The sequence below is a fragment of the Gobio gobio genome (genome assembly GCF_949357685.1).
Source record: "Gobio gobio genome assembly, chromosome: 2".
Taxonomy (NCBI): domain Eukaryota; kingdom Metazoa; phylum Chordata; class Actinopteri; order Cypriniformes; family Gobionidae; genus Gobio; species Gobio gobio.
The window spans coordinates 65,255,432-65,281,951 of NC_137098.1; the positions used below are offsets into that span (position 1 = coordinate 65,255,432).

The window sequence follows — 26,520 nt, forward strand, 5'->3', positions numbered from 1 at the left end:
CTTGTCCGCGCCGCCGAAACGCCGAGCCGACAATGGCACAACTGGTGGGACCTCTCCGCAAAGACCTCGCCGACTCCCTCTCCTCATGCCGGGTGTTGGTGGTCGGGGCGGGAGGCATCGGTTGCGAGCTGCTGAAAAACTTGGTGCTCACCGGCTTTAAGAATATTGAAGTGATTGACCTGGACACCATTGATGTCAGCAACCTCAACAGACAGTTCCTGTTTCAGAAGAAACATGTTGGGAAGTCCAAATCTCAGGTTGCCAAGGAGAGCGTGCTTCGATTTTGCCCATCTGCGAGCATCACTGCCTACCATGACAGCATCATGAACCCCGACTACAATGTGGAATTCTTCAGGAATTTCCAGCTTGTCATGAACGCTTTGGACAACAGAGCGGCCAGGAATCACGTCAACCGAATGTGTTTGGCTGCAGACATTCCCCTCATTGAGAGCGGCACGGCTGGCTATCTGGGACAAGTTACAGTTATCAAGAAGGGTCAGACGGAATGCTACGAGTGCCAGCCTAAACCTACACAGAAAACTTTCCCAGGTTGCACCATTCGCAACACGCCCTCCGAACCCATTCACTGCATTGTGTGGGCCAAATATCTCTTCAATCAGCTTTTTGGCGAAGAGGATGCGGATCAGGAGGTATCGCCTGACACGGCTGACCCTGAGGCTGCCTGGAACCTTGCAGATGCAGCAGCCCGAGCTACGGCCTCAGATCAGGATGGCGATATCAAGCGGGTGTCCACTAAAGACTGGGCTCGTTCAACAGGCTACGATCCCGTCAAACTCTTCAACAAGCTTTTTAAAGATGACATCATGTATCTGTTGACCATGGATAAGTTGTGGAAAAAGAGGAAAGCCCCATTACCTCTAGACTGGGCGGAAATCCAGCAGCATGCATGTTCTCAGGAGGAGGCTTGTGGCACAGGTCTGAAGGACCAGCAGGTGTTGGGTGTTCAGGGTTACGCTCAGCTCTTTCAACGCAGTGTAGAAACACTCCGATCTCAGCTGACAGAGAAGGGAGATGGTGCAGAGCTAGTCTGGGACAAGGATGATCCTCCAGCCATGGACTTCGTAACAGCAGCTGCAAACCTGCGCATGAACGTCTTCAGCATGGACATGAAAAGCCGCTTTGATGTCAAATCCATGGCAGGGAACATCATTCCAGCAATAGCCACCACTAATGCCGTCATTGCCGGTCTCATTGTCCTGGAGGGGCTGAAAATTCTCAACTCAGACTTCGAACAGTGTCGCACGATCTTTCTGAACAAGCAGCCGAACCCCAGGAAAAAGCTTCTCGTACCGTGTGCGCTGGACCCTCCCAATCCCAACTGTTACGTGTGTGCTAGCAAACCTGAGGTCACAGTCAAACTTAATGTGCACAAAACCTTTGTGCTAGCTCTTCAGGACAAGATACTAAAGGAGAAGTTTGGCATGGTGGCACCAGATGTGCAAATTGAGGATGGAAAGGGAACAATCCTCATCTCCTCGGAGGAAGGAGAGACTGAAGCAAACAATAACAAGTTTTTGTCCGACTTTGGGATTCGGAATGGGAGCCGTCTTCAAGTAGATGACTTCCTACAGGATTACACTCTTTTGGTCAATGTAATTCACACAAGTCATATCGTCATCGCAATATTGAACAATGTTATCGCACATCGCAGCTTTTCCTCATATCGTGCAGCCCTAAATCACACGGCGTAGACATACACGCGGAATCACACGGCGTAGACATACACGCGGAATCACACGGCGTAGACATACACGCGGAATCACACGGCGTAGACATACACGCGGAATCACACGGCGTAGACATACACGCGGAATCACGCCGTAGACATACACGCGGAATCACACGCCGTAGACATACACGCGGAGATGGTTCGTTTCGGCGTACGCATACACACGGAATCACACGGCGTACGCATACACACGGAATCACACGGCATAGGCATACACGCGGAATCACACGCCGTAGACATACACGCGGAATCACACGCCGTAGACATACACGCGGAGATGGTTCGTTTCGGCGTACGCATACACACGGAATCACACGGCGTACGCATACACACGGAATCACATGGCGTACGCATACACGCGGAATCACACGGCGTACGCATACACGCGGAATCACACGGCGTACGCATACACGCGGAATCACACGGCGTACGCATACACGCGGAATCACACGGCGTACGCATACACGCGGAATCACACGGCGTACGCATACACGCGGAATCACACGCCGTGCGCATACACGCGGAATCACACGCCGTGCGCATACACGCGGAATCACACGCCGTGCGCATACACGCGGAATCACACGGCGCGCGCATACACGCGGAATCACACGCCGTAGACATACATGCCGAATCACAAGGCGTAGACATACACGCTGAGATGATGGTTCATTTAGGCGTACGCATACACACGGAATCACATGGCGTAGACATACACACGGAATCGCGCGGCGTACGCACACACGCGGAATGACACGGCGTAGACATACACGCGGAATCACACGCCGTACACACACTCGCGGAATCACACGGCGTACGCACACACGCGGAATCACACGGCGTACGCACACCCGCGGAATCACGCGGCGTACGCATTCACGCGGCGTACGCATACACGCGGAATCACGCGGCGTACGCATACACGCGGAATCACGCGGCGTACGCATACACGCGGAATCACGCGGCGTACGCATACACGCGGAATCACGCGGCGTACGCACACCTGCGGAATAACGCGGCGTACGCATACACGCGGAATCACGCGCCGTACGCATAAAAAATAAAAATAAAAAATTATCTGCATCTCCTGCGCTGCATCAAGCCACTCCTATAATATCCGTCATCACTTCAATTAATGCACGGCTCAGATTAACTGTACAGCATGTGTGTAAACCTCCAATAAAATTATAAAGTAATTATTCCATCACAAATAAATCACTCAATCAAGTGGCTGTGTCTATTAGGGATGCAACAATACAGTTAGTCCACGGTTCAATACATACCTCGGTTTTTAACCACGGTTTTCGGTTCGGTTCGGTTCTGATGGCTTGTCACGTCAGTTTTTTGCTATTCTATTCTTAAAGGGGCTATATGCGTTTTTCTGAAATTTAAACTCGCGACTGACACCTTTGGCCAAAAAATAGAACTGCTCTTATTTTCTGCTCGCTCTCGCAGCGGTGGTGACGTCACATCCGCAGACAGCGCGGGAAAAAACGACCAGCCAGAAAATAGGAAAAATAGGATACAGGCTTATAGGTGCACCCACTGTGAGCGGACAAGGTGTCAGTAAGCTCATCAGGAGATGTTTGAGTCATAAATGGTAAAATAAAAAGGCTATTGTTACGTTTATTTTTGGGAAAAAGTTGCATATAGCCCCTTTAAGCGACAGGAACAGCGAGAGGTTAAGGAGAAAATACTTTTTCTTTATTTAACTGAAAAGAATTGAAAAACCTTACTTAAACTTAAAACTTTACTTAAAAAAACCCTTGTACACATTCCTAGTGTATTGTAAAATATATATATACACTGATTCTTATTAAAGCTACTGTATTACAGCTGTTCAGTCAAGAGCAGTGAGTGATTTTCTTTGTCTTTTTGTTGTTGTATTAACATTAATGGGATCGTTCACTCAAAAATGAGAAATGAATACAGGTTTGGAACAACATTAGAGTGAGTAAATAATGACATAATTTTAGAGGTGAACTGTCCCTTTAAGGACAGCGTGTTCACTACTGCCCTGCTGTCAATGTAAGACCTGCGTGCATCTAATATACAGACACACGCCGATTTTACTTTCACTTTAGACATAACCGACTGTGTTTATTTAAACCTTGTGTGTATTTGACAGTATTAACGCAGTAAGACGACTTAGTCCTGTAATCACGTGTTTGACAAGCGTTTAGTGCGCGCGCTCGGAAAAAGCGCATGTTTAAACCGCGCACACGCCGGCAAGGCTTTAAAACGCATTCAATTAATGAACTTTCGTGATTGTGAATAACTATAGTGTTCTGTGAGTAGGCTATAACTCTACCACTAATGTGTGATGTGAATGTATGTCGCGTTGTTCAGTATATTGGGATGGAGGCAAATTATAGAATTTGTAGAAAAATACTTAATTAAATACAAAACTGAAAAACTGCAATTCACAGGCGCGTATTGAACCGTGAAGGCCGTACCGAACGGTTCAATATTATATTGAGAATTGTGGCATCCCTAGTGTCTATAGTATTATACACAACATTATAATATTATATACATTCTCATATACATATACAATATAACATTTTTATATTATTATTATTATTGCCCCTGGGGCCTATACCATGAAGCCGGTTTAGCTGGCTAGCCAGATATGTTTAAGCTTAGTTTGTGCCAATCCTGGGTTTTATGTACCATTAAAGAGGTTTGGCTTTTAGCAGTGTTCATCTCCATAGTAACTTGCGCTCCACGGCTAACCTGCTCCAGGGCAGGTCATGTTCTGGATAAGAGATCTCAAACTGAAATTGGACCAATCAGCTGTGGGCAAAGTGACACACCTCTGATGCAATAAAGTCACTCCCCCTTTTTCTAATTAAAGGTCACTACATAGCAAATGGTTTTAAAGACTAAAGTGTCTGGCTTTTAACAATGCTTATTTATTATAATAATAATTTTGAATGACTTAGATATCATTTATGTAATTATTATACCCGTAATCAATTACACATGTATCATTTTAGTTAATCAATCATTAATAGGCACATAGTTAAAATTAATATAAATAGCCTATATAAAGGTCATACAAATAAGCTTTAAAATCAATAAATAAAGCTATAAAAAATTACATGTGAGCTTAAATGTTCAATTCTCTCTATATATCAACTAAACTAACGTCATAACGTTTACTTGCACTGACTAAGTACGATTTTTCTTAAAGTTGTCCACTTTCATAGGCAGCTCTTTTCTTCTTCCTGTGTAAATTTGTTTAAATTCTTAATATTTTCAATCATGTAATATTCTGCAGAAGAGAGAAATCAATTTCGCTGCTTCTCTCGTGAGATGTCAGTTTCACTGATCCACAGCCTGTGATTGGCTGTTCACTACTGATGTCACAGCTAAAATCCTAAACTCAGGATCAAAGCCTGAGTTGACAGAGAAAGCTGATGATCAGCATCATGGGACCAACAAAGCCTGAATAGATTGGTTTGGTTTTGTCAACTCGAAACTAAGTAACCCTGAGTTTGTTAAACTACCATCATGGTACAGGCCTCTGGTTCAGTAATGAACTCTTGTAATATAGTGGCTGGGACAGATTTTAAGTATCACCTCAAGATAGGGCTGTGCAATTAATCGAATTTCGATTTCGATTTCGATTTTGCCTCCCAACGATCACCAAAATAGTACAATCGAGAAAAAACGATTATTTTGCCTTGCGTTCTGAATGAAACGCGCACGCGCTCATCCGCCCCTCCCGAAGCCATAAACTTTCTCAGATCGTGAGTCTCGTGTGCATATCATCCGCTGGAATTTAAAAACTCGGCGCGAGTAAAGATGGCAGAAGGAGGGCAGTTACAGCAGCGTTTGGTGAGCAAAAAAGGCAAAACCAACTCCGTTGTCTGGGAACAGTTTGGCTTCGAGGAATCAGACGACGAGCAGAAACATGCTAAGATTTTCTACATGGTAGTGGCTGCAACGCAAGCGGGAACACCACGAATTTGTTTAACAACTTGAAAATTAAACAGAGTGACCTATGACAATCTAATAAAGAAACAAAAACTGACGAGAGCAGGGGAGCCGTGTAAACGTCCTTTTTTCCCCTTATATTTTTCAAATAATTCTCTCTTTGTAAACTTTGTTCAATGCATGCGAGTGCTGCCGTATGTTTGAATATGACCAGTCGTTTTCACCGTCGTCACCCGGGTTTTGTGCCAGAAGACGCGAATGAGAAGCCGCGCGCGCTGTGAGGAAATGTATCTCTGTGCCCTCATCCGAGAGCGCGCACATGTCTCTCAGCGCGCAAATATTGAGTTCTCTTTCAAGTCTTGCTCTTGAACGGACAAACTCACACAAAACGTATGTCAACATGTCCATCTTGATGAGTATCCTAGCAGACATAGTCTGTATATGCCTTAAGTGAACTTTATACAGTCGATAAAGACGACGCATATCCGATCCGGATTGAATAGCTTTTGTAAGTTTAATAGGATTCATCTTTAATTTATGCACTCAAATATGCAATGTTATTTTACATTTGAGACATTTCTGTACCTGAAAACTAATGTTAGACGTACCTGAAAAGCATATCTAGCCGAACCATATTGTTGATCTTATTTATTTGTGATTATCATTTTTACATGAATGCTTTTATACTTTGATTTGAATATGTTATATTATTTATTTTAATAGTTAAAAAAGTACAACAAATGTTACAATTTCAATTGAATTGTTGAAAGGTGTATTTTTAATAAATACAACACATTCCCAAAGTCATGTGAAATAATCGTGTTACATAATCGTGATTTCAATATTGACCAAAATAATCGTGATTATGATTTTTTCCATAATCGAGCAGCCCTACCTCAAGATAGGGCTGTAACGATTTGACCAAAAATAAAAACCTCGATTGTTTTTTTTGTTTTCGTGCGTGCATGCGTGCGCGGGGACTGGTAATCCCTACGTTGTGGGGACATTTTTAGGTCCCTATGAGGAAAATATCTTATAAATCAGACTAAGTGATGTTTTTTGAAAATGTAAAAATGCAGAATGTCTCATGTGATGGGTAGGTTTAGGGGCAGGGGCAGTGTGTGTGTGTGTGTGTGTGTGTGATGGGTAGGTTTAGGGGCAGTGTAGGGGGATAGAATATACGGAATGTACGGTATAAAAAACATTATGCCTATGGAAAGTCCCCATAAAACATGAAAACCCAAGTGTGTGTGTGTGTGAGCACGTAGGCTATAAGAACAGCAATTAACTGACCTAAACTGTGTTAAACATACAGTTACTATAGTGATTCTGGGCATCTATAAACACAGATAACTGCTCCTGAATCTCTGTGTACCTGCAAACTGCACTTGATGTGACTGACGGGGCGGAGTCACGTGAAAACCGAAATAACCGACATGGGAAAAATACGTCGGTTAGTGGTTCTGAATGTCGGTTTCGGTTATTTTTCGATTAATCGTACAGCCCTACCTCAAGATGTAATCTTATCCTGTTTAAATGAAATAAGCCGGTTTAAGTTTACGGACCTGTTGCTATGACAAGTCCAGGATGAGCGTCGAAGAACCAAAGAATCCAAGATCATGCCAAATCGTCAACAATCAAATCCGGTCAACTGAGTTGGCGACGTACGAAGAACTGGCCCCTGGACTGGCTAACGAGGTGCTTTTTTTGTGTTGTTGTTTGTTTTGTTTTTTGTCTTTATTTGTTTTTGTTTGTATGCCATTTCCCAGCCAACCTTTTATACCCTTGTTACCATATTAATGCTTTGAAACCACATTAATTCATTTTCATGAGATTTATGGTTGCCGTGGAGTGTACGTTTTCCTGGTTTGATTTATAGTTTTTTTTTTTTTGTGTATTTTTCTTTTGGTGTAATATGATTTTTGGGAACGCTTATGTAATTTAGTTTTTCTCTTTATTTTGAATTTATTTGTGATTTTAAGCTGGGATTGTGTTGGGGTTCATGGAAGGTTGGCTGGTCATTGACATCTTTGGAGGGGGAATTTAACTTTTTGTTATTTATTGTATTTTTTTGTGTTGATCAAATTCAGTTTGTTATAATTGTTTCTGTATTAATAAAATAAGTTATTTTTGTGAGATTCGTTGTTGTTGTTTTTTGGTCAGGAAAGTGGTCACCCTTGGTTACATCTGTCATGATTTTAAACAGTCCTAGACATGGCCGTACAGGACGATAACTATAGGCTAGTTCTAAAAATCATTCTCAATATTAAATAGCAGAGTTCACACCAGGGGTTTTCAAACTGGGGTCCGGGGAAAGTTCTAAGGGGTCCCCCGTCCCCTTCAAAGACGAAACAAAAATGGATAAAGTCTACCAAATATTCTTACGGTTTAATTTCTAAACATTTCTCTTCTTTCTTGCCGTATACTTTCCAGAATTGTATATGTTTGCTTCGTTTAGTGAGTTTGTCTCACTATACCTAGTCCCCTTTACCTTGCTCACACTGGGGTTGTAAGGTTCTTAAAGCAGCACTAGGTAACTTTTCAACCTTTATAATATATTTTCAAACCTCTTGTGGTGATACATCGACTTACAATAGGTTGAATGACATGTCTGCCATAGCCTGACGGGGTCTGTATCGTTTTTAATCGTACTTTTAAACTTCGGGTTTCGGGTAGTAACCCGAGAAAAAAAAGAACTACAAAATTCGACTGCTTTACGGCATATACGTCACTTCCACTTCCTTAAATTCGGACGTGCGAGCCAAACTATCATTTGTTTGCCGAATGTTATAGTCATGGCCGAAGCAGCACAGAAAAATAAGAAAGCAAAGGTTTTGTCGGATGAAAGCAAAAAGAGGAAAGGAGAAAGTGATGGGATTAAAGGCAGGGCGAGGATCAACATTGGGCCAGCGTTTGCTCATTGGCGTGAGCTGGAGGAGGAGGGGCTACATTCTTGCAAGAAAATACGTAAGACGTACAAAATCATATTTTAGGATACCTAACATGTCTGTGATATTGGTTTATTTGTCTTTCCTCAAGCTATAATGCAAATCGATTTTTCAAATTTGCAGATTCATCTATGGTAGCTTGATATTATAATATTGACGATATGGTTATTACCTACCACTCAAACATTGAATTGAAGTATCATATAGATTCCGTAAAACGGTAACCAATAGACTAGGCTACTATAATAACGCTGGCTTGTAAACGTGAGCATCGCGATCATTTGGCGTTTGAAAAAAAATAAAACCCATGAAATGATATTCATGACATGCTGAAACATATGCCACTGTACCTGGGATGAAGACATTTCACACGCGACGCCAGCAGAACTCCTGCATGTGAACTCCCGCAGTGTTCAGGGCTATCATGGTTGTCATGTCAACAAATGCACGTGCGATGCATCCCCTGATGTAGAATGACAGTTTACGACAGTAGTAGAGGACAATACTGTTTCACAACTGTAGGGGGAGCCCGAGAGCAAACCTACCTAGTGCCACTTTAACGTAGATGATTACATACATTTATTGTGAAAGTTGCTTATACAAACACTATTTTTTTTAATTAGGGGCCAAGCACCGAAGGTGCGAAGGCACCTATTGAAACCGTTCCCGTTCTTATTATTAGGGGCCAAGCACCGAAGGTGCGAAGGCACCTATTGAAACCGTTCCCGTTCTTATTATTATTATTAGGGGCCAAGCACCGAAGGTGCGAAGGCACCTATTGAAACCGTTCCCGTTCTTATTATTATTATTCATCTTCTTCTTCTTCTTCTTCTTCTTCTTCCGCCACGAAGTCTATGGCAGCCCATAGAACCGTATGGTAAAAAGTTGTGAAATTTGGCACACTAATAGAGGACAGTCTGAAATGTCACCGTAGCAAATTTGGAGTCTCAAACTCAATCCATCTAGCGCCACCATCAGTCCAAAATTTGACTCATGTTTATGCTAATAACTTTTGAACCATAAGGGCTAGAAACAAAATTCCCTTTCCCTCTGATTCCTTGGCTCAAGACGATTCGATTGCACCCTATGACGTCATTTTCCGTCATAAAAATTTTCCCGCCATTTTGAATTTTCCGAAAAACCTACTTTTACGAACTCGTCCTAGACGGTTCATCCGATTTGCACGAAAATTGAACCAGATCATCTTCAGACCATGCTGACAAAAAATCTTGCAAATCAAGTTGATTCGTCAAATCATTTGCGATAAACGCGCAAACAAATTTTACGTAGCGGTTGCAAAAACACTCTTAAGGCAATATATCCGCAACGCTTTATCGTATTCAAACCAAACTTGGTACATGTCATCACAAGCATGACTTGAGGCAACATACAGCGTTTCGGCGCAGCGCCACCTACTGGTCCGGAGATACGAAAAATTGCTATTTTTGCTTATAACTTCTGAACTGTTTGTCCAAAAATCATAAAAGTGGTCTCGTTACATTCAGGACGGCATGCCGAGTCGTCTGATATTCAATTTTACCATATCGGCCATTTTGCTTGTCGGCCATTTTGAATTTTGTCAAAAAATGCTATATTTTACAAATGCATTAGTGTATTGTTACTAAACTCGGTATGTGACTTCCATGCCATGCCCTGAAGGTACTCAAAAAGTTTTAGGGCAGTGCCACCTTGTGGTCAAAAGATATAACAAACTTGACAAAAATGCTAATAACTTTTGATTAAATTAGCCTAGTATATTGAAACTGGTCATAATAGAGTCATTGGCTCATGCCGATTCAATTGCAACCTATGATGTCATTTTCGGTCATGATAATTTCCCCGCCATTTTTAATTTTCCAAAAAACCTACTTTTACGAACTCGTCCTAGACGGTTTGTCCGATTTGCACGAAAATTGAACCAGATCATCTTCAGACCATGCTGACAAAAAATCTTGCAAATCAAGTTCATTTGTCAAATCGTTTTCGATAAACGCGCACACAAATTTTGCGTAGCGGTTGCAAAAACACTCATAAGCCTATATCTCCACAACGCTTTATCGTATTCAAACCAATCTTGGTATATGTCATCACAAGCATGACCTGAAGCAACATGCAGCGTTTCGGCGCAGCGCCACCTACTGGTCCGGAGATACAAAAAATGGCTATTTTTGCTTATAACTTTTGAACTGTTTGTCCAAAAATCATGTCTTCCGCACCATGCTTTGAAGGTACTCAAAACGTTTTGGGGCAGTGCCACCTTGTGGTCAGAGGTTATAACAAAATTTACAAACATGCTAATAACTTTTGATTAAATTAGCCTAGTTTAATGAAACTGGTCATAATACAGTCATTGGCTCATGCCGAGAACAGAGATACTAATTTTTCCATATTTGGTCAAACATCCTGTCCTCAATGTTCTTATTTGATCAAAACCTACTTTTTCAAACTCATCCTAGACCGTTTGTCCAATTTCCACCAAAATCGAATCGTATCATCTTCAGACTGTGTCAACAAAAAGTTAGGGATTTTGCATCAATAGATGAAACCGTTTTTGTAAACCGCAGTGACGAAGTTGAGCCATTATGCCAAAATTACTCTTGAGGCTGTATCTCTGCAATGCTTTGACATATTGGCATCAAACTTTGCATGTGTCATTGTTCCCTTATTCTGACCACACCACATCAATTTCGTATCTGTGCCACCTATTGGTCAAAAGTGATAAACCATTAACTTACATTATCAGTGACTCAATATATGATATTTCAGCCATTTTGCCTAATCTTCTTAAACTGTATAATTGTTCATTGTTGCAGTTGGTCTGACACTCTCAGACTACAATGCATTTTCAGCCTTTTGCTTAAAATCATCTTAAAACGTGATTAATTGCTCATTGCTCCAGTTGATCTGACACTGCCAGCCATTTTGGCATGTCTTGTCTTCTTCTTTGCGCTTGGCCCCGGTATTGCTGCTTGCAGCTATATTTCATCTTCTTCTTCTTCTTCCGCCGCGAAGTCTATGGCAGCCCATAGAACCGTATGGTAAAAAGTTGTGAAATTTGGCACACTAATAGAGGACAGTCTGAAATGTCACCGTAGCAAATTTGGAGTCTCAAACTCAATCCCTCTAGCGCCACCATCAGTCCAAAATTTGACTCATGTTTATGCTTATAACTTTTGAACCATAAGGGCTAGAAACAAAATTATTTTTTCCTCTGATTCCTTGGCTCAAGACGAATCGATTGCACCCTATGACGTCATTTTCCGTCATAAAAATTTCCCCGCCATTTTGAATTTTCCGAAAAACCTACTTTTACGAACTCGTCCTAGACGGTTCATCCGATTTGCACGAAAATTGAACCAGATCATCTTCAGACCATGCTGACAAAAAATCTTGCAAATCAAGTTGATTCGTCAAATCATTTTTGATAAACGCGCAAACAAATTTTACGTAGCGGTTGCAAAAACACACTTAAGGCAATATCTCCGCAACGCTTTATCGTATTCAAACCAAACTTGGTACTTGTCATCACAAGCATGACTTGAGGCAACATACAGCGTTTCGGCGCAGCACCACCTACTGGTCCGGAGATACGAAAAATTGCTATTTTTGCTTATAACTTCTGAACTGTTTGTCCAAAAATCATAAAAGTGGTCTCGTTACATTCAGGACGGCATGCCGAGTCGTCTGATATTCAATTTTACCATATCGGCCATTTTGGCTGTCGGCCATTTTGAATTTTGTCAAAAAATGCTATATTTTACAAATGCATTAGTATATTGTTACTAAACTCGGTATGTGACTTCCATGCTATGCCCTGAAGGTACTCAAAAAGTTTTAGGGCAGTGCCACCTTGTGGTCAAAAGATATAACAAACTTGACAAAAATGCTAATAACTTTTGATTAAATTAGCCTAGTATATTGAAACTGGTCATAATAGAGTCATTCGCTCATGCCGATTCAATTGCAACCTATGATGTCATTTTCGGTCATGATAATTTCCCCGCCATTTTGAATTTTCCGAAAAACCTACTTTTACGAACTCGTCCTAGACGGTTCATCCGATTTGCACGAAAATTGAACCAGATCATCTTCAGACCATGCTGACAAAAAATCTTGCAAATCAAGTTGATTCGTCAAATCATTTTTGATAAACGCGCAAACAAATTTTACGTAGCGGTTGCAAAAACACACTTAAGGCAATATCTCCGCAACGCTTTATCGTATTCAAACCAAACTTGGTACATGTCATCACAAGCATGACTTGAGGCAACATACAGCGTTTCGGCGCAGCACCACCTACTGGTCCGGAGATACGAAAAATTGCTATTTTTGCTTATAACTTCTGAACTGTTTGTCCAAAAATCATAAAAGTGGTCTCGTTACATTCAGGACGGCATGCCGAGTCGTCTGATATTCAATTTTACCATATCGGCCATTTTGGCTGTCGGCCATTTTGAATTTTGTCAAAAAATGCTATATTTTACAAATGCATTAGTATATTGTTACTAAACTCGGTATGTGACTTCCATGCTATGCCCTGAAGGTACTCAAAAAGTTTTAGGGCAGTGCCACCTTGTGGTCAAAAGATATAACAAACTTGACAAAAATGCTAATAACTTTTGATTAAATTAGCCTAGTATATTGAAACTGGTCATAATAGAGTCATTGGCTCATGCCGATTCAATTGCAACCTATGATGTCATTTTCGGTCATGATAATTTCCCCGCCATTTTTAATTTTCCAAAAAACCTACTTTTGCGAACTCGTCCTAGACGGTTTGTCCGATTTGCACAGAAATTGAACCATATCATCTTCAGACCATGCTGACAAAAAATCTTGCAAATCAAGTTGATTTGTCAAATCGTTTTCGATAAACGCGCACACAAATTTTGCGTAGCGGTTGCAAAAACACTCATAAGCCTATATCTCCACAACGCTTTATCGTATTCAAACCAATCTTGGTAGATGTCATCACAAGCATGACCTGAGGCAAAATGCAGCGTTTAGGCGCAGCGCCACCTACTGGTCCGGAGATACAAAAAATGGCTATTTTTGCTTATAACTTTTGAACTGTTTGTCCAAAAATCATGTCTTCCGCACCATGCTTTGAAGGTACTCAAAACGTTTTGGGGCAGTGCCACCTTGTGGTCAGAGGTTATAACAAAATTTACAAACATGCTAATTACTTTTGATTAAATTAGCCTAGTTTAATGAAACTGGTCATAATACAGTCAATGGCTCATGCCGAGAACAGAGATACTAATTTTTCCATATTTGGTCAAACATCCTGTCCTCAATGTTCTTATTTGATCAAAACCTACTTTTTCAAACTCATCCTAGACCATTTGTCCAATTTCCACCAAAATCGAATCGTATCATCTTCAGACTGTGTCAACAAAAAGTTAAGGATTTTGCATCAATAGATGAAACCGTTTTTGTAAACCGCAACGACGAAGTTGAGCCATTATGCCAAAATGACTCTTGAGGCTGTATCTCTGCAATGCTTTGACATATTGGCATCAAACTTTGCATGTGTCATTGTTCCCTTATTCTGACCACACCACATCAATTTCGTATCTGTGCCACCTATTGGTCAAAAGTGATAAACCATTAACTTACATTATCAGTGACTCAATATATGATATTTCAGCCATTTTGCCTAATCTTCTTAAACTGTATAATTGTTAATTGTTGCAGTTGGTCTGACACTCTCAGACTACAATGCATTTTCAGCCTTTTGCTTCAAATCATCTTAAAACGTGATTAATTGCTCATTGCTCCAGTTGATCTGACACTGCCAGCCATTTTGGCATGTCTTCTTCTTTGCGCTTGGCCCCGGTATTGCTGCTTGCAGCTATATTTATTATTCATCTTCTTCTTCTTCTTCCGCCACGAAGTCTATGGCAGCCCATAGAACCGTATGGTAAAAAGTTGTGAAATTTGGCACACTAATAGAGGACAGTCTGAAATGTCACCGTAGCAAATTTGGAGTCTCAAACTCAATCCCTCTAGCGCCACCATCAGTCCAAAATTTGACTCATGTTTATGCTAATAACTTTTGAACCATAAGGGCTAGAAACAAAATTCTTTTTTCCTCTGATTCCTTGGCTCAAGGCGATTCGATTGCACCTTATGACGTCATTTTCCGTCATAAAAATTTTCCCGCCATTTTTAATTTTCCGAAAAACCTACTTTTACGAACTCGTCCTAGACGGTTCATCCGATTTGCACGAAAATTGATCCAGATCATCTTCAGACCATGCTGACAAAAAATCTTGCAAATCAAGTTGATTCGTCAAATCATTTGCGATAAACGCGCAAACAAATTTTACGTAGCGGTTGCAAAAACACTCTTAAGGCAATATCTCCGCAACGCTTTATCGTATTTAAACCAAACTTGGTACATGTCATCACAAGCATGACTTGAGGCAACATACAGCGTTTCGGCGCAGCGCCACCTACTGGTCCGGAGATACGAAAAATTTCTATTTTTGCTTATAACTTCTGAACTGTTTGTCCAAAAATCATAAAAGTGGTCTCGTTACATTCAGGACGGCATGCCGAGTCGTCTGATATTCAATTTTACCATATCGGCCATTTTGGCTGTCGGCCATTTTGAATTTTGTCAAAAAATGCGATATTTTACAAATGCATTAGTATATTGTTACTAAACTCGGTATGTGACTTCCTTGCTATGCCCTGAAGGTACTCAAAAAGTTTTAGGGCAGTGCCACCTTGTGGTCAAAAGATATAACAAACTTGACAAAAATGCTAATAACTTTTGAATAAATTAGCCTAGTATATTGAAACTGGTCATAATAGAGTCATTGGCTCATGCCGATTCAATTGCAACCTATGATGTCATTTTCGGTCATGATAATTTCCCCGCCATTTTTAATTTTCCAAAAAACCTACTTTTACGAACTCGTCCTAGACGGTTTGTCCGATTTGCACGAAAATTGAACCAGATCATCTTCAGACCATGCTGAAAAAAAAATCTTGCAAATCAAGTTGATTTGTCAAATCGTTTTCGATAAACGCGCACACAAATTTTGCGTAGCGGTTGCAAAAACACTCATAAGCCTATATCTCCACAACGCTTTATCGTATTCAAACCAATCTTGGTATATGTCATCACAAGCATGACCTGAAGCAACATGCAGCGTTTCGGCGCAGCGCCACCTACTGGTCCGGAGATACAAAAAATGGCTATTTTTGCTTATAACTTTTGAACTGTTTGTCCAAAAATCATGTCTTCCGCACCATGCTTTGAAGGTACTCAAAACGTTTTGGGGCAGTGCCACCTTGTGGTCAGAGGTTATAACAAAATTTACAAACATGCTAATAACTTTTGATTAAATTAGCCTAGTTTAATGAAACTGGTCATAATACAGTCATTGGCTCATGCCGAGAACAGAGATACTAATTTTTCCATATTTGGTCAAACATCCTGTCCTCAATGTTCTTATTTGATCAAAACCTACTTTTTCAAACTCATCCTAGACCGTTTGTCCAATTTCCACCAAAATCGAATCGTATCATCTTCAGACTGTGTCAACAAAAAGTTAGGGATTTTGCATCAATAGATGAAACCGTTTTTGTAAACCGCAGCGACGAAGTTGAGCCATTATGCCAAAATGACTCTTGAGGCTGTATCTCTGCAATGCTTTGACATATTGGCATCAAACTTTGCATGTGTCATTGTTCCCTTATTCTGACCACACCACATCAATTTCGTATCTGTGCCACCTATTGGTCAAAAGTGATAAACCATTAACTTACATTATCAGTGACTCAATATATGATATTTCAGCCATTTTGCCTAATCTTCTTAAACTGTATAATTGTTAATTGTTGCAGTTGGTCTGACACTCTCAGACTACAATGCGTTTTTCAGCCTTTTGCCTAAAATCATCTTAAAATGTGATTAATTGCTCATTGCTCCAGTTGATCTGACACTGCCAGCCATTTTGGCATGTCTTGTCTTCTTCTTTGCGCTTGGCCCCGGTATTGCTGCTTGCAGCTATATTTCATCTTCTTCTTCTTCTTCCGCCACAAAGTCTATGGCAGCCCATAGAACCGTATGGTAAAAAGTTGTGAAATTTGGCACACTCATAGAGGACAGTCTGAAATGTCACCATAGCAAATTAGGAGTCGTTAACTCAATCGCTCTAGCGCCACCATCAGTCCAAAATTGAACTCATGTTTATGTTAATAACTTTTGAACCGTAAGGGCTAGAAACAAAATTCTTTTTTCCTCTGATTCCTTGGCTCAAGACAATTTGAATACACCCTAGGACGTCATTTTCCGTCAAAATAATTTTCCCGCCATTTTTAATTAACTGAAAAACCTACTTTTGCGAACTCGTCCTAGACGGTTCATCCGATTTGCACGAAAATTTAACCAGATCATCTTCAGACTATGTTGACAAAAAATCTTGCAAATCAAGTTGATTCGTTTAATTGTTTTCGATAAACGCGCAAAAAATGTTTACGTAGTGGTTGCAAAAACACACTTAAGGCTATATCTCCGAAACGCTTCGTTGTATTCAAACTAATCTTGGTACGTGTCATCACAAGCATGACCTGAGGCAACATGCAGTGTTTCGGCGCAGCGCCACCTACTGGTCCGGAGATACACAAAATGGCTATTTTTGCTTATAACTTTTGAACCGTTTGTCCAAAAATCATAAAAGTGGTCTCGTTAGATTCAGGACGGCATGACGAGTTGTTTAATATTCAATTTTACCATATCGCCAATTTTGGCTCTCGGCCATTTTGAATTATGTGCTAAAATGCTATATTTTACAAACTCATTAGTATATCGTTACGAAACTTGGTATGTTACTTCCGCACCATGCTTTGAAGGTACTCAAAAAGTTTTGGGGCAGTGCCACCTTGTGGTCAAAGGTTATAACAAAATTTACAAAAATGCTAATAACTTTTGATTAAATTAGCTTAGTTTAATGAAACGGGTCATAATACATTCATTGGCTCATCCCGATTCAATTGCACCCTATGACGTCATTTTCGGTCATGACAATTTCCCCGCCATTTTTAATTTTCCAAAAAACCTACTTTTGCCAACTCGTCCTAGACGGTTTGTCCGATTTGCAGGAAAATTGAACCAGATCATCTTCAGACCATGCTGACAAAAAATCTTGCAAATCAAGTTGATTTGTCAAATCGTTTTCGATAAACGCGCACACAAATTTTGCGTAGCGGTTGCAAAAACACTCATAAGGCAATATCTCCGCAACGCTTTATCGTATTCAAACCAATCTTGGTACATGTCATCACAAGCATGACCTGAGACAACATGCAGTGTTTCGGCGTAGCGCCACCTACTGGTCCGGAGATACAAAGAATGGCTATTTTTGCTTATAACTTTTGAACCGTTTGTCCAAAAATCATGTCTTCCGCACCATGCTTTGAAGGTACTCAAAAAGTTTTGGGGCAGTGCCACCTTGTGGTCAGAGGTTATAACAAAATTTATAAACATGCTAATAACTTTTGATTAAATTAGCCTAGTTTAATGAAACTGGTCATAATACATTTATTGGCTCATGCCGAGAACATAGATACTAATTTTGCCATATTTGGTCAAACATCCTGTCCTCAATGTTCTTATTTGATCAAAACCTACTTTTTCAAACTCATCCTAGACCGTTTATCCAATTTCCACCAAAATCGAATCGTATCATCTTCAGACTGTGTCAACAAAAAGTTAGGGATTTTGCATCAATAGATGAAACCGTTTTTGTAAACCGCAGCGACGAAATTGAGCCATGATGCCAAAATGACTCTTGAGGCTGTATCTCTGCAATGCTTTGACATATTGGCATCAAACTTTGCATGTGTCATTGTTCCCTTATTCTGACCACAGCACATCAATTTCGTAACTGTGCCACCTATTGGTCAAAAGTGATAAACAATTAACTTATATTATCAGTGACTCTATATATGATATTTCAGCCATTTTGCCTAATCTTCTTAAACTGTATAATTGTTAATTGTTGCAGTTGGTCTGACACTCTCAGACTACAATGCATTTATTAGCCTTTTGCCTAAAATCATCTTAAAACGTGATTAATTGCTCATTGCTGCAGTTGATCTGACACTGCCAGCCATTTTGGCATGTCTTGTCTTCTTCTTTGCGCTTGGCCCCGGTATTGCTGCTTGCAGCTATATTTGAAAATGTTCTTCTTCAGGTTTACATCCAACATTAAGTATAGTTTGGAAACAATATGTTGTATGTATAATGTCACTTGCTATTTATCTAACGGATTAATTGGGTGTTTTTTTCATACATTTTTCTAACGTTTGAAAAACCCTGCTATAGCCCAGTGGCATAGCCAAAATTTTATTTTTGAGGGGTCCCTTCTAAAAATAAGGGTGCCACCAGGTGCGGACAGGCACGGAAGCATATAAAATTATTATTATGATTGGGCTACTTTTAGCTGATTATTAAATTAATATTAGCTACTACAATTCATATGCCCCGCAATATTTCACAGCGCATCAATGCATAACCGACTGCGAGGATTAGTTAGCCACTCCTCACTTCAAAAACAACTTGTTTAAAACAAAATACTTCTCGATTATCAAAAAATAGAATTTTTCCCACAAATAGACCACGAGTGAAATATTAAAAAATAAATTGTATTAATCTCTCATCATCTCTAATAGAATAGGCTATGCGCCCTTAAAGGAGAACTCCTGTGAATGTTTAAGTTAATCTTGATCGTTATACCTTTTGAGTACTGTCTATAGAAAAAAAAATGAACCGGATTGGTGCTTGCAACACGGAGCTGTTACAGTTAATGCCCAGAGCTCCCACTCAGCTAACACGGCAGCTATGGGGGCATATACATAAAGAGTGTCTTTGTGCCTCTTAACAGACACAAAATGCAATTAAAATGTCTGTCCAACATGAACAGGGCCCTTACATGACAACGAGATGCGTTTAGCAACTTAGCCATTGTTTAAACTCACCGAAATAGTGTTTTAGACGGCAAGCTGTAGTTTCGCGCTGAAGTGCCGTGGGAACTCAGTTGTAGCCGGTAAAATGTAAATAGTCCAGGGGGGAGGAGCGTTGTGTGTGTGATGAATGATGATTGGCTAACAAGTGAAGAAATGGTTCGTAACGCTCCTCCCCCCTGGACTATTTAGATTTTTACCGGCTGCAACTGAGTTCCCACGGGACTTCAGCGCGAGACCACAGCTAGCCGTCTTAAACACTATTTCGTGAGTTTGAACAATGGCTAAATTGCTAAACGCATCTTTTTTCTGTCGTCCTTTAGCTAACATTACATTTATATGATTATTATAGATTAACTGTGAAATTATTATAAAATTATATAGTGTTTTTGGTGATTAATCACAGAAAGAAATTTGTGAATTAATCTAGTAATTTTTTTAATCGATTGACAGCACTTATAAAAATAAATAAAAAACGTTTGTCTTAAACTTCTTTTTACCTATTTTTAAAAAAAATCTTTTTATTGTAATTAAAAATTATGTATTCTTTTGATATCTATGGGGCGTGTTTCAACCGAACCAGGAAAGACATCAATTAGATAGACCTTCAACCAATCAGAGCAACGGAGCGACGCATAACGTTAGTTGTCAAATGTCAACAGAACTCAACTGCACTGTGTTGCCATGTCCGCGGGTTGAAGCGACCCCAATTATGTGATATACAGACCCAGGAATGCGATTTTTAGCTGCCAGCCCTGCCAAAATAACTGATATTTTACCCCCCAAATGCCTTTTTTTCCCGGAGAACCCCCCTGGAAAGCTATTGGGCTTGTTTTTGGCTAGTTTTGATGAACGTTAGCAATTGGGCGGGTTTTGTTGTAAAAACTTGGCAACCCTGTCTGCACGCACGCTGGAATAAGTAGCCTAACGTTAGAAGAACAAGATTAGTGTAAACGATCTTTGCCGGTGTTGTAAAAAAATAATTTAAGGATACACAGAGTTTACTTACCAACACAATCATCATTTCTGAGAGAAATAGTAAAGGTGAATGCATATACGAACAAGTTCTCCGTTTAGGATTAGAACAAATTCAACCCAAGCGCCTTTGATGACGTGGATGATTACGTTACTGTTGATCATCTGTCCATCATCGTCTAAAGCCCACCCTGACAATTTCATTGGTCCGAACAGTTTCTGTTCGGGGATAATTACTTCTCTACCGATCAATTCCAGACCGAACTGCCCGAGTAAAAATGTTGTGGGCGGGGCTAAGTTCGGCTGGCATCCAGGCTACTAATTCCATTCAAAAAGTGAAACTTGTATATTATATTCATTCATTACACACAGACTGATATATTTCAAATGTTATTTCTTTTAATTTTGATGATTATATCTGACAACTAAGGAAAATCCCAAATTCAGATCTCAGAAAATTTGAATATTACTTAAAGACCAATACAAAGAAAGGATTTTTAGAAATCTTGGCCAACAGAAAAGTATGAACATGAAAAGTATGAGCATGTACAGCACTCAATAATTAGTTGGAGCTCCTTTTGCCTGAATTACTGCAGCAATGCGGCGTGGCATGAGGACATCAGTCTGTGGCACTGCTCAGGTGTTATGAGAGCCCAGGTTGCTCTGATAGTGGCCTTCAGCTCTTCTGCATTGTTGGGTCTGGCATATCGCCTCTTCCTCTTCACAATACCCCATAGATTTTCTATGGGGTTAAGGTCAGGCGAGTTTGCTGGCCAATTAAGAACAGGGATACCATGGTCCTTAAACCAGGTACTGGTTGCTTTGGCACTGTGTGCAGGTGCCAAGTCCTGTTGGAAAATTAAATCTGCATCTCCATAAAGTTGGTCAGCAGCAGAAAGCATGAAGTGCTCTAAAACTTCCTGGTATACGGCTGCATTGACCTTGGACCTCAGAAAACACAGCGGACCAACACCAGCAGATGACATGGCACCCCAAACCATCACTGACTGTGGAAACTTTACACTGGACCTCAAGCAACGTGGATTGTGTGCCTCTCCTCTCTTCCTCCAGACTCTGGGACCCTGATTTCCAAAGGAAATACAAAATTTACTTTCATCAGAGAACATAACTTTGGACCACTCAGCAGCAGTCCAGTCCTTTTTGTCTTTAGCCCAGGCGAGACGCTTCTGACGCTGTCTGTTGTTCAAGAGTGGCTTGACACAAGGAATGCGACAGCTGAAACCCATGTCTTGCATACGTCTGTGTGTTGTGGCTCTTGAAGCACTGACTCCAGCTGCAGTCCACTCTTTGTGAATCTCCCCCACATTTTTTAATGGGTTTTGTTTCACAATCCTCTCCAGGGTGCGGTTATCCCTATTGCTTGTACACTTTTTTTTCTACCACATCTTTTCCTTCCCTTCGCCTCTCTATTAATGTGCTTGGACATAGAGCTCTGTGAACAGCCAGCCTTTTTTGCAATGACCTTTTGTGTCTTGCCCTCCTTGAGCAAGGTGTCAATGGTCGTCTTTTAGACAACTGTCAAGTCAGCAGTCTTCCCCATGATTGTGTAGCCTACAGAACTAGACTGAGAGACCATTTAAAGGCCTTTGCAGGCCTTAACTTGCTTTTGAGTAAATTAGCTGATTAGAGTGTGGCATCAGGTGTCTTCAATATTTAACCTTTTCACAATATTCAAATTTTCTGAGATACTGAATTTGGGATTTTCCTTAAGCCTAGTTCACACTGCTCGATTTTGACTCGCCGACAGGTTTTGCGAAATCATAGACAAATCGGTGCTCGTGCATGTGAGTGGCAATCACACAGTGTGAATGATCAAAGACGCGATCAGAGAGAATCGCAGATGAGTCGCCGACGCCCGTGAGATATTTGGCATGCTAAATATCTGGACCTGTCTGCGATTCAAACTCCTGCTGTGTGAAATGTGTTCTGACTGAAAAATACATTGGCTATTACCTACAGCCAATGAGAGAGCAAGATGCAGGACAGAGGGAGGTTCGGGGAGGAGTTATAGACCATAATATAAGTATTTTAATAGATATATGTACAGTTATATCAAACAGAAACAAAGCACAAACATTTGCTTGATCAGCCGCAACAATAGCACATTGCAATATTATTAATTTACCTCAAACTCTCTTTTCAGAACACAATCCTGGCTCCCTGTGTCTCCCCAACCATTTCCTCCACCATAATCTTTTTTTTATTTTTCTCCCTTTTGCTGCAAATCAGCGCACAGACAATTTGGACCACAAGTTTCTGCACTGCAGTCTATATTTTAAATAACAATTCCAGTCTTGCGCGAGAACTCCAGTCTGACGCACGTGTGATCTTGCGTTGTTTCTTTCTCACTTCTCGCGTGTGCTTTGTTGTGAAACATAATTTGCGGACGGGACAGAGCTGTCTGCGATTATTCCTCTTGTACAGTCATGCAGTGTGAAACCCCCCTGTCGCCGATCCATCGGTCAGTGTGAACACAGCAGTGACTGAATGCTGGCCCAGATAGACATGCAGTGTGAAAAGAGCAGTGATCCGACGAGTTTGAAAATCGTGCAGTCTGAACTAGACATTAGTTGTCAGTTATAATCATCAAAATTAAAAGAAATAAACATTTTAAATATATCAGTCTGTGTGTAATGAATGAATATAATATACAAGTTTCACTTTTTGAATGGAATTAGTGAAATAAAATAACTTTTGTTGATATTCTAATTATATGACCAGCACCTGTACATTCTTCAAAATAACATCTATCATTGTTTTTGTCTAATTTAATTTACCTATTTATTTATTCAATGGCCCTAACCCCAACAAAAAATCCCCAGGTAAATGTATGGTCCAGGTGGGCTGGATTTGTCCAGGGCTGAAGTTTAGCCCCAGTCCAGCTCTGATGTATGGCAGAGGTCTAGTGTCCTTGCGTGGTTTATCCTGAGGGTGGCGCTCTAATGTTGCTTGGCAGGACGAATGCTCTTTTAAATATTACAAGTTGTGGAGGAATTCCAGTGAAGAAAAGAAAGTCATGTCTATTCACAAACCTGAAACAAACACAACAGAACTATAGCTTACAAAATGTTTATCATAAATTGGCACTAAGACTCAGAATCTGCCTTCCCTAAATTTACGGTCAGGAGCTGCTACTGGACAGCAATAATACATTGATTGTCATATATGAGGCAATGTTATCGTTTCCTGATTAAATATTGTCAGCCGTTGGTAAATTATGCATGGGATATGTGTTTATTGTATTAAAATATACATACCATTTCATTAAGCCAAATGACTTAATACGCTGTTATCATCCGTTCTCTTTTTCCTCTCAGTGTTCTATTGGTTAAGTATGGCAGGCCTAAGAGAGGTGATGCTTTGCATATGGTGACTTTCACTCTTCCGGGTTATCAGTCTGGCTTGGAACACCATGGAAGAACAGATGGATCGGCCTGTCTTTGCATTTAAAAAACTGGAAGTTTTGTTATAGACACTGATAAGTTATCAACTTCTCAATCTCTGATGGCACTTTGTAAGGTTTTTATCATCAGACTTCTTCTGTTGACAGGTTTGCGTCTGGCAGGCGGCACAGTCTCTGACAGCTTTAAAGAATGCAGTCAGTTCTTCTATATGCACACAGCACCCACAGGTATCCGAGGGGGGAATCTGAAGAGGATATGCCAACGCTACGGGGATAAGCTACGGTATGCCACGCTGTACGACGGCAGTCGCCGGCTGGCACTTTATTCAGCGTACACCTTCAAAAAGTCAGATGGACAGAGGAGGATGGACACACCCTGGATGTATGAACCTCAGGTACAGATACCCTTAGTTTTATATCATATTTTATTTGGTTACACTTTCTTTTGATGGTCCACTTTAGACGTTCTACTAACCATATGTAACTTTGCGACTGCATGTCAGCCAGCAGTCATTAGAGTATTAGTAGACTGTTAGGTTATGGTTAGGTTTTTCGGTTTAGTAGAATAAATTGACATGCAGTTGCAAAGTTATTAATAGTCAGTAGAATGTCTGTTGGGGAGCATCAAAATAAAGTGTTAGCAGATAATAAGCAGACAGTCTTGATAGTTAGTTGAATGTCTAAAGTGGACAGTTTAAATAAAGTTTGACCTTTTATTTAAGAAAATGTCAATACAAAAGGAAAAACTAGAGTAAAAAAAATGGTTTATTTCAGATACACTATATTGCCAAATGTATTGGGACACTCCTCCGAATCATTGAATTCAGTTTTGCTCACTTCTAAATATTCCACGCTCAACTGTTAGTGGTATTATAACAAAGTTGAAGCAATTGGGAACAACAGCAACTCAGCCATGAAGTGGTAGGCCACGTAAAATCACAGAGCGGGGTCAGCGCATGCTGAGGGTCACAGTGCGCAGATGTCGGCAACTTTCTGCAGAGTCAACAGCTACAGACTACAGCACAGACAACAGCTTCAGATGAGCTCAAGATCAGTGTGTAGAGCTTCATGGAATGGGTTTCCATGGCCGAGCAGCTCATCCAAGCCTTACATCACCAAGTGCAATGCAAAGCGTAGGATGCAGTGGGGTAAAGTGCGCCACCACTGGACTCTAGAGCAGTGGAGACGTGTTCTCTGGAGTGACCAATCCCGCTTCTCTGTCTGGCAATCCGATGGACGAGTCTGGGTTTGGCGGTTGCCAGGAGAATGGGACTTGCCTGACTGCATTGTGCCATGTGTAAAGTTTGGTGGAGGGGGGATTATGGGATGGGGTTGTTTTTCAGGGGTTCGGCTGGCCCCTTAGTTCCAGTGAAAGGAACTGTTAATGCTTCAGCAGACCAAGACATATTGGACAATTTTATGCTCCCAACTTTGTGGGAACAGTTTGTGGATGACCCCTTCCTGTCCCATCATGATTGCACACCAGTGCACAAAGCGTCGGTGCATAAAGACAACGACCTGACCTCAACCCGATAGAACACCTTTGGGATGAATTAGAGCAGAGAATGGTCAAAAATTCCCATAAACACACCTTTAAACAACCTTGTGGAAAGCCTTCCCAGAAGAGTTGAAGCTGTTAGAGCTGCAAAGGGTGGGCCAACTCCATATTAAAACCTACGGATTAAGAATGGGGTGTCATAAAAGTTCATGTGCATGTAAAGACGGGCGTCCCAAAACTTTTGACAATATTGGGTATTTTGAACCAGTTTACACTGTGTATAAAAATGTCATACACTATAGCCTTTATTTTGTCAATAGAGAAATAAGACCAAATGACAATGTCCATATATATTTGAAGGTTCTATATAGTTTATGATTTCTTGTTCTTTTGCCTTCCATAGCTGGTTTCTGCTGATGAAAGCGGGAACATGAAAGTCTTGCCCTCTAGTGGTGAAACCGACCAGCTGCTCGAGGAGAGCCAGGCTGTGCTAGCAGATTATGATGATGCAGTGGAGTACGAGCGAGGTCCACTTAACCCTGACCAGCACCAGGCCGACAACCAGGACAAAGCAGCTACCTATACACTCACAAATGTGGTACCTCAGATCACAGACTTGTTTGAGGGCTCGTGGGCCACATACATTGATATGGTGCGCCGCCGCCTGAATAACTTCTGCCGTGGGTCTGCTTTTGTGGTGACCGGGGTGACTGTATCGGGGGTGACCATCCGAAGAGGAAGTGAGGAACGCATGGCTGTCCCAAAGCACTTGTGGTCAGCGTATTGCTGCCCGCGCTTTGACCGAAACTCTCCCTATGACGTACGGTACATGTTTCCCACTTACGCCGCGTATGCTCTGAATGAGATAGCGGGACACAGTGTTACAGAAGTGCCTCTGAAGGCTTTAGAGACCTTTCTGAAAAATCAGACTGGCATGGACAAAAGCGTGAGCATCTTTTTCAAGGACTGTGTCTCAGAAAATACGCACACCAATGGGAAGTGA

General features: G+C 40.9%; 1 protein-coding gene across 1 annotated transcript; it reads left to right on the forward strand.

The window, feature by feature from the left end:
* On the forward strand, positions 1 to 26,520 carry LOC307118574 (SUMO-activating enzyme subunit 2-like; the record flags this gene model as incomplete). Its single annotated transcript, XM_079804229.1, has 3 exons — positions 1 to 1,626; positions 24,167 to 24,414; positions 25,921 to 26,520. Exons 1-3 carry the CDS (start codon positions 33 to 35, stop codon positions 26,518 to 26,520), a joined length of 2,442 nt encoding a protein of 813 aa, XP_079660355.1. The 5' UTR covers positions 1 to 32.